Here is a 9968-nt window from a genome sequence, read left to right on the forward strand (position 1 = left end):
TTGTTTTCCAAACTCTTGCACTCTCCCACTTGTCTTCACAGCTCATTTACTGGGACCAACCAGCAGAAAGAAGGAATTGAAGAAATGATGTCTGTAGAAAACACTACATAGGGTATTGCATTTCACAAGGGAACTCTAAGCTCATTTTTCATGCCAATATTGAGCTATCTTCTCAGAACTGGCATCCCTGCCATTTGAGCAACATAAGAAGTTAAGCCTTCCTCTGTATCGCTGGTGCATTTGTGACAGCTAAACCCCTGACTGTTTTAAGCATTTGCTTAATCATGATGCTTTTATTTGCTTCTAACCTTCCAAAGCTTTTATTCCTAAGCTGCAATTTCAAAGGCATGTGCTCTTTGTATTAGTTTCCATTAAATAATGCATGTATGCTGTGCAGGACAGCATGGTCTCGACATGGTACTAGGGCATAGGATTTTTAAATGAATGTGAAAAATTCTGGAGTAAGCACTCAAGCTGGGCTATAACAGAGATATTAGCTCAACTGATGAAGGCAAATGCTGCTTGACAACAAAGTCACTCAAATGCAGTGCAGGAAATTGGTGAAATGATGACAAAAGTTTCACCTTGGTAATTGCTTCTCCTGTTCATCCCATCACCAAGGGATCCTGCACAGAGCCAAACCTGCATACACCTCTGTAGAGGATGAATCTACTGACTCATTGGACAAGCTGCTCAGTATTTTTATTTTACACAGAAATCACCTGATTGGTAGAACTGAAACCATTCCCAAATGTTTTCCTTCCAAAAGGGGTTTAATGTTGCATAGTACTGATCTTTCAGACTGTCTTTGTTAATTCCTAGGTCCCAGCTTTTAAGAGGGTCAGGCCAAAGGCTCACCAAGTCAGGCAGGTCACCTGGCCAGGGCGTCACAGTAGCTTGACCTAGATCATGACTGCTTCTGTTAAATGGGAGGATGAAGAAGTTCTTTTCCTGAGCTGGCAGTTCGATTATTTAATAGCAATCAGTGGATAACTCCTTTTCACAATGTGCTTTTGCAGTAAATTCAGTCATACTTTTTCATTTATTTTACTGGGTTTTGTCTCCTCAGTTAATTTTATTTTTTTTTTTTTGTCTTGTCTTACAGACTATTACCCCTTTCCAGCTGTAAGTGTCCTAGTCTGTTCACACAGAAGCTGTTCCCTATCTCTTACTGTTCTTTTCTGGGCGCTCCTTTTGTTACTGTGCTTTTCAAGACAGGATACTGTATGCGGTTCTGGTTACTAAATGTGGGTTCATATAATGGCATAATGTTTGCTGAATCTGCCTCTCTTCATCTAGTATTACTTATCTTCAGCAGCAGCAGTAAAAGGCAAATGGTTTCAGGGAATGATCCAATGTTACTCCTACATATTCCTCCTAGGAGGAAGTGCCTGATTTAGAACCCATCACTCTGTAAGACAGCCAAGGTTATCTTTCCCCCATGTGGATTACTTATTGCCAAGTATCATGAAGCTTTTTGAATATCTTTCTTTGCAGTCAGCTTTACCACCAATACTTTTATTTTGTGGGCAAAGATATTTTATCTGCGTAGTTCAACTACCTTTAATAAATGTTCCTTGCTTAATTTGCAGAACTATCTGCTGCCTCGTATCAAAGAGCAGGTGAACTTAGGGGCAGTTATTCCTGAAAGAACGGAGGCTAGACACAGCAAGAAAACATGACCAGGCTGAAATGAGGGAGAAGGTTTTTTGTTTTTGACAGACAAAAAAACCCAACCAAACACTTACACCCCCTTCCCCCTAACCACCACAACCCCATAAGCAAAAACCAAGGTCATGTTCTTCGAGCATGACAAACAGCAGCTGCTGTGCAGGGAAGAGATGCAGACAGAGCTTCAAGTAGTTTGTGGGGCTATGGGTGAAAAAGGTGATTGCCCTCAGCGTTCCTGCTTCTCATGCATGGAAGAGCATGCTTCTCCAGAAGGAAGAGATCCTAATCTAATGATGAAAGCCCTGTCCTGTAGTGGAGAAAAGCATCTTGTTTTACATGGCCAAGTTTTGTTACCATCTTGAAGCTCTTCTAACTGGTTATTAGACCATGCAGCAGGCAGACTAAGAACACACTGCACAATGCCTTCTGAAAGTCCATTAGCAGCAAGTAATGCTCAGTTACTAAGGGTTTCCTTTAGAACTACTTTCCCCCACTTCAAAGGAGCTGAAGGTTTACACTGCCACAGCATGCTGCCTCAGTGTCCTTTTCCAGAAACCAAGTGAGAGGAAAACTAGGACAGGGGCCAAATACAAACTTAGAATGAGATGAATGTTTTAACATGAAGACAAGGAATTGAAGCTCTTCAGGTTGGTTTTTTTTTATTAAACACAGATTAGCCTTGGCTGAAAAACTGACTTACTGTTCTGTTAACTCAAGACACATTTATTTGTCGCTGCTGCTCTTGGCTCTTACGTGGTCAGTAACACCAGTCTGTTTCCTCTTCTCCCTCAACTGGGAGCATGACTTGCTTTATTGTGACTAGAAGCAAATGGCTTAACACAAGAAGCCTCATCTAAACTGTACTATGTCACATAGTTTTTCCTTGCAGCACTCAAGTCTTTTTTGCAGTGCCACTACAGGCAGGTCTTTCAAAGATACTAGAAAAACAATTACTGTAGAGGCTGAGCATGAGTTTTAGGGAAGTAGTTTAAGCAGCTGTCTTCGCCTCACTCTTCTCACTGCAAACTCCATGGAGACAGTAACTCCCCCAGGAAGCTCCCTTATGATAGGATTCCTTCTTTGACATGTTATGGTTGGACTCAATCTTAGGGGTCTTTTCCAACCTAAATGATTCTGATCATTTTTGTAGCTTGTTCAGAACTTTACCTAGGCACATCAAATACATACCCTGTTTTGTACTGATCAACTGTAATGACTATTAAGTCAGTAATCAAGACTGCATGTCTCCCAGATTTGTGAAGACACACTCATTTCTTTTTCCACTCCACAGCTACATTAAGTTCTTGTCTCGAGATGATCACTGCTGTTAGAAGTCAGTCCAATTATAAAGTCTTCTGGCAGTGACTGTGGAGTCATCTGTGCTAACTGGTCATCATAGGAACCGAGAGTCCATAGCTTCTCCAATTCATAAGCCTCTCGTGTCTCTGGCAGCATGAAATGCATCACTATGCTACCTGCACAGAAGAGAAATTCACAATAAATTAACATGAACTGTAAAGCGCTACTACACTTCCAACTGCACAAAAAGAATTCAAGTCTTCCACCCCCCCACTCTGGCTAGATATAACAGGTCAGCTGATGGAGGTCCCTTCTTAAGTTGCTGATTCCAGTTCTTGAACAGAGTTAGGAATTAGTCAGTCCTTCAAAAGACTCCAAGACTACAGCCAGGAGAATGAGAAGGACAATACTCTGGTTTAAATTAAAACACTATTGCAAGACTCCAGACCAAAGAAGTTATGACTGCTAGGGGACACAAGGAAGTAAGCAGAAGGAAATTTTACTTGCAAGAGTCCCCTCCCTAAGGTTACAGCTGGACTTTCAGCTTTCCTATATTACCACCAACATTCAGCTATAGACAAGTAATTTTCCTTAGGTGTGTTGCTCATATTTCTCAGTGTTTTTCTTCTAATGAAACAGGTCCAAACTTTTACATAATAAGGTTTTTCTTACAGGTTTTCATTAATTCTGTGCAAACAATAGTAGAGAACATTAATTCCAGTGTACTTCTAATGCACTTTTTTCTAGTTATGGCCTGAAATTTCAATCAGTTTTCAGTTATTACTGTCAATGATTTTGACAGTTAAGTAACCAAGGCTTAACATCCCTGGCTGCAGTGCTCCTCACCCACCCATGCTCTCTTTTAAGCCAAAACACAAAGTTAGAGGGTGAGATTCTAGAGTTAGCAGTGAAGGAGGAATGCTTTCTCAATGCAAAGTCTTTTATGTTTGTGTAGAGAGTTTCACACTTGTAGAATAAAGAATTAAACTCAATTTCTTAGGACTGAGGTTTTACCCTGTGTCATGGTACAATCCGGACAGTGAAAAAGTCTGTTCAAAAGTTCACTACTAAGGCAGCATACAAAGAGCCCCCACTTGCCTAGACAGGGGTAATAAAAACCTAAGAAAATTGACTGAAGTAGCTTTTCTCTTTCCACTACTGTTATCTTCAATTTATTAAGACCTGTTTTAGCCACTGAAGAGTAGCTACTGCTTTCTTCTCAGTGCCAATGATCTTTAGTGAAAATTTCTTTAGTATCCCAATAAGTGCAAGTAACAACAACTGGAATTCCAAAACAGCAGAGTATTGTGAACTCTCCGCAGCAACCAGCATTGACTGTGAGATGCTTCCTTCCACAAAGAGCTCATGCAGAACTTCATATTTGTCAGATTCACAAATATTTACCAAAATCAATGCACAGCCAGTCATCTGTCTCTTTCCCTTCAATTCGAGTATGAGGATCACTTTCTTCTTTGTGATGCTTGTACTGAGAGAGAAGCAATGGCAGACAATGAAATACTTTGCATTTATTTAAAAGCACTAAAACCTAGCAGATAAGCTGGACTTTGCTGAGTTGTCTAGAGTAATTTTAAATCTGAAATGGGTTAGATTAGTCAGTGTTGGTTCTGGGGTCTGCACAAGAAAGAATAATATACACTTGCAGCAGCAGAAAATAAGTACAGATTTCTCAAGGGGATTTAGTATCAAATCTGGAATTCTAATGCTCAGAATTCCCATACACTTATCCATGAATTTTATAGGTGTCCATTTTTTCTCAAGATGAATACTGAATCAGTTGTTTAGCATTAGTCTTTCAGTTATAGGTTCCCTGTAACTGACATTACCACTAAGTTTTATTTCCTTTCAGAAACCTTTCATTGTTGTTTTACATTGGCTAGGACGCAGAACATTTTACATTTACTAAGGACGCAGAAATGGAGATGCCAAGCTCATCCTCTTCTCAGATAGGGGGGTGGGGAGAAAATAGGTTTCAACCCATGCCACGAGGAAGGCATTTAAACAAGCCTCCTGCCTCTTGAGAGCACACTCTCAACACTTGTTGCAAGATGGGGGAAAACACAGCTGGCACACAGGTTTCCAAGCTGCAAAGCACTGAGAGAGGGGAGAGGGTAGCTCGAAGCTGGACTGCAAAAGCTCAGCTAGGGCAGGGTAGTTGGTTCCCTATGCAACACGGTAGCTTTTGTAGATGCTAGCTTGAGAGGCCCAGCTCTCCCCACCTGATACATAAAGCACCTAAGCAGCCACCAGAGCTGAAGAAATTTGATAACTAGAGGCTTAAGTACTGCCTCTTTTGGATCTGACCATAACCTACTAATTTCTTTACAAAAAGCATCAATAGAAAAAAAATGGGATGAAGTCAACTGCGTCTTCACAGAGCTCCTTTATTCAAATTTCTACCTTATTTCTTGTTGAAGCAGCCAATCAAAAAAACCAGAAACCTTTTTCAATCTGAAATTTAAAAAACAAAAAAACCCAAACATTATTTATTTCAGCACAAGGCCACAAGGAAACAGAGAGTGAAACTGCATGGCTCTAACAGTCATTTCTGCCATGAAAGACAAAATACAAAATAACAGGTTGTAACAGCATGGCTGGCTAGCAAATGAGTCTTACTTCAGTGGGAAAGCAATTATCACAAAATGCAACTGTTCCTGGTCGTTCCCACTCAATGCTAGCTGCTGGACAATGGCCCCAGTTTGCAGACCAGAATGGAGAATTTTTAAAATGTAATTCAGAACTAGTTCTACCTTCCTTTCATTAAGATAGCTTGTGAGATATCCTCAAAAGCAGGTAATTGTCAAAGACTCTCTGAAAGTCTGCTTAAAATACTAAAGAGCCCAGCACGCACTGCCATCAGCTATGTAACAGAGGTTGGAAAGGCTGATCTCCACTACAAGTTTCCTTCAGCCTTGTCTTTAAAGGCTGTGTAATAGTGAACAGATTATAATAAACTCAAGTGTTAGTTTCTTCCTCTAACATGAAACCAGACAGGAAGGGGTAAGCAGTAGCTGAGACTGCCCATTACAAACTACTGGAAGAAAAGCAGGAAGACCTCATGCTACACACGAGCATCTCTGCATTTTAGTGTACATCATGCATTACCATAACGTTTTAGATACTGTAATGGTAAAGCTAGCCAGCTGCCTAGCAGCACTCCTGAGCACCTGCTCTGCTTTACATCTTAAGCTTCAGCTTACTTTTTGCCTAGAAAACTTTCAATGCCAGGCAAGCTCAGCCACTCCCGAGTACTTGGCCAGGCTTCCCGGTTTCTCAGGATGCCCAGGAGGACGCCACGTCTCCCCAGAGGCTCTGCCCTTGCAAAGGAGCTGCTCTTACAGCCACCAGAGGGAGCAGCCAGTTGTAGCACAGGCATGTTTTTGCAGGGTGGGTGGTATTCACTGATCTCTCCTGATCTGGGGGAGATGGATAGCTGTCGATTTAAGACCAGCAAGTTATACAAGTAACAGAGTACATATTAAGCACTTAAATTTAGTATATTCAAATCACACTAATACAACTTCTAGCTTGAGGCAAAATTTTAGTTTGCAAAGATACATCAGTTCTTGCAGAGAACACAAGAAACTCCCCTCACCTGCTCAGAAAGGCACTGAAAAGCAATACCATGTCCCCCTCTCTCCTTCCCCCTCTCAAGTCTCACAGTTGAAACCAATGGGACCAGAAGGAAGAAAGTAAAACCAAGAGCCAAAGGAAAAATGGGGTCAGGAAGGGAAAGAAAGTGCATGAAGAGAAGGCAAGCTACAGGTTAAGAGTAGACAGCTGATCAAGATGGGGGCTAGTCATATTTCTCACACTGTGCTTTGTAACAGTCAGCTGGCTCTTTTCCGGCCATAAAGTTTCTCCCTCCCCGAGTCTGGTCCTTATTCCTAAGCTCTACCTGTATTTTTATTCTGACCTCTATTTTTGTACTGAAAAGCTCACACTCTGCCAAAGCCAAACAGTGCAAGATTTCTCTGCAAGGATGGCTGCTGCTGCTTCTCCTTTCCTCCTGTACATGCACAGGATGGTGACTATTAACTAGCAGTTTGCTTTAGTAAGCCCACAAGCGGATCCTGTGCCTCTTTTTTCCAGCCTTACAATACACCTGAGAACTTGGAAATATTAGGGATTAGGGTTTGAGAACAGCCAGATTAAGCTATTTTGAATGAGTGGGAATAGCTATGAAGCTTGCTGGATGGAAGACAAAAGTGGACACAGGTCGTCATCACCATTTCACATCACCCTTGTTCCAGCCACCAAACTGTGCTAACGTCATCACTGTGCTAAATACAGAGAGGTCTGGTTTTAAAACATATTCTCTCAATTTTGAGTAGTATCGCTAAAGGAAAAAAGTACAGTTAGTTGCTAGATTCAGGACTAAACGACATAAGGATAATTAGTTTCGTCTTGCCTGGAACACCCCTATACATGCAATCCTGGGGAAATTCCTTTTACAACATTTAAAACCATTCCCCAAAACCTGGAGAGTGCAGCGGGAACTCTCTTACCATTTTCAGCATGTAATATGCCATTGCATGGAGATGTCGTGTTGAAGATCCGCTCACAATGATAAAATAATTACAGTATTTTATTTCTGGAGGTAGCTGGATGACACAGATGTCTTTAGCATTTTCTTGCCTCAGCAGAGCTACAACAAAGTCAATGTTGAACTTCTGAAGACCAGTATCTGGAACAGGCAGAAAAAATAATACAGTGGCAATTTACCTTTTTAATTGCAAAAATCAACCACTTAAGAAGACATAAAATGGCAATGAACTGAATTATAGCCTAAGCTAGCCACTCACTGTGGAGTCTGGTTTGATACTGACAATGCAACATGAACTGCAGATTTTTAAAAATCACCTTTAAAACCATCGAAGTTGAGAACTAAGCACTCTTCTCGTAAATAACACTCTATCATTACATATAACAGTTAGCAAACATCAAAGTTTCTTTTATGTAACTTACTTATTTCTTGTTGTTACTATTTAAGGGTCAATGCTATCATCAGATATTTGTCAATTAAGATGACTGAAACCTAAGTACTTCAACAGACATCATTAAAACAGCAGACAAAATTAAAAATATTTCAGAACAATGCTTTCCAACAGGCCTGTGATAATACATGGTGATGAAACTACTCTAAAATCTTAAGTAGATAAAATCAATATCCTGAAAATGGAGCTGATGTGATGCAGTCTGAAGATACTTTTATCTTCAGGCTGAGTAAAGCCACCCCTTTTTCTTTTTCCCTAGCCTGTTCTGCCATGGAGAATTACGATATTACAGACAAAGCTTTAGTCCTTCAACAGTTTAAGCAAGCCAGCTTAGAAACTAGTACATTAGTGCAACTACCTTCTGTTCACACCACGAAATCAGTTTCTTTCTAATTTGCCCTAATTAGATGGTAGATGCAACTTGTGTGCATACTTAAGGCATAATTTGAATCTGTCAGCAATGCATGCCTGCCACTATAAAGTGAACATTAGTGCAGACCGAGCATCAGCATAAAGCCAAGCTTTATATTTACCAATATAAAGAAAAAGCCAAACAAAAGAACAATAACTACATATAATTATATGCATGAATGGGGATATGAAATTGCATCAGATCTCTGTAAATGAAAGCCTTTGAGCTTAGGGACTCACGCACTCTTTCAACTTTTGCTATGGTCACACATGCAGAAAATTAGCAGTGGCCACAGTTCCTCCAGACGCAGCGGTTACAACAGTTAAATATTTGCCTGGTAGCCACATGTGAAGTCTCTAGTGCCTACTTAGAGAACGAATGGTCTAAACAAACCCAGGCACACTCTGCCACACTGAACGTCATGGTCAGGTTCAGGCTGGAGAAGATTTGCAGAACAGCTACAACAAACCCGCTCTGTGCACAAAAAGCTTATACCTGTAACCAGCCATCGCGCTGCTAAAACTGTTATCTATACAGGGAAATTTATTTGCGAGCGTACATCAGAGAAACACACCTCCAACTCGGCACCACTATTCTCACAAAAGTTCCTGTATGTATCTACACACAGGCTTGGTCTGCGCTAGCCACCAACTCCTCACTTCACAGCAGGACTTCGGAGGCGATGATGGTTCAGCGCAAATGCCATGACCCTGAGGCCTGCGGTCTCGGCCAAGGTAAGGGCGATTCCATCGCATTAGGCACCCCCAGGATCCTCCAGCAGCTGCAGAATGAGATCCCATGGTTCGAAGCGGTTACTCTCTTCCCGCGGCGTTACATTTCGCTTAGGGCACCACTTCACAGAGCTGGAGAGCGCTGGGCAGAGCCCAGGGCCTTCGGGTCAGCGGCCTCCTTGACGTGCCGCCTCACGACCACGCTTGGGCCTGCCAGGCCAGCGCCTTACCCCGCGCGGAGGCCGCAATGCCGCATTAGCCGGCGCTTCACGCCCGCGCAGTTACCAACTCTGAGGGCGCTTGAGCACTGCTAGTAAGCAGGGGAGGGCCTGCTCGACGCACACGCTCCCTCACCCGCTGTGAGGCCGCGGGAGCCCTCTGAGAACACCTCGAGAACGATTAAGCTGAACAATCATGGCAGAACCAGACCGAAGTACCAAGCGGGAAGTCAGAATGACCACGACCGGTGTCGCGCACGGAGAAGACCCGCTGGTTTACCCCGGTAGCTCGGCCCTCCCGGCTAGGCCGCCCTTCGCTGGGCCCTACCTGCCGCCTGGCGCCGCTCCGCCACCGCCCCCAGCGCCCCGGCTCCGCCGCCTCCCGCGCCCCGCGCCACCGCGCAGCCCCCGCGGGGAGCCCCGGCCACCCGGGGGGGCGGCTGCGGCCGGAGGGCACCCCCCACCGCGGCGGGGAGAGGCCGCAGCAGCCGGCGCCCCACCGACACCGCCCGCCACATGCCCGCCGCCGCGCTCCGACACCGCGGCCCGCCCCCGCGGCTGCAGCCCAGCGATTGGCCATCGGCGGAGACGCCCCTCTCACCCCACTGGCTCATCCTGCCGT

At 43.5% G+C, this 9968-nt stretch overlaps 1 protein-coding gene across 1 annotated transcript; it reads right to left on the reverse strand.

Annotated features, from left to right (window-relative positions):
* Window positions 1-444: 444 nt before the first annotated feature.
* MALSU1 (mitochondrial assembly of ribosomal large subunit 1) lies at window positions 445-9881 on the reverse strand. The gene is made up of 4 exons (XM_072854139.1): window positions 9675-9881; window positions 7497-7675; window positions 4375-4456; window positions 445-3146 (listed from the first exon to the last, which is right to left on the reverse strand). The coding sequence occupies exons 1-4, from the start codon at window positions 9862-9864 to the stop codon at window positions 2968-2970; spliced, it is 630 nt and encodes a 209-aa protein (XP_072710240.1). The 5' UTR covers window positions 9865-9881; the 3' UTR covers window positions 445-2967.
* Between the last annotated feature and the right edge of the window lie 87 nt (window positions 9882-9968).

The sequence above is a fragment of the Ciconia boyciana genome, chromosome 2 (assembly GCF_034638445.1).
Source record: "Ciconia boyciana chromosome 2, ASM3463844v1, whole genome shotgun sequence".
In the NCBI taxonomy this organism is placed as follows: domain Eukaryota; kingdom Metazoa; phylum Chordata; class Aves; order Ciconiiformes; family Ciconiidae; genus Ciconia; species Ciconia boyciana.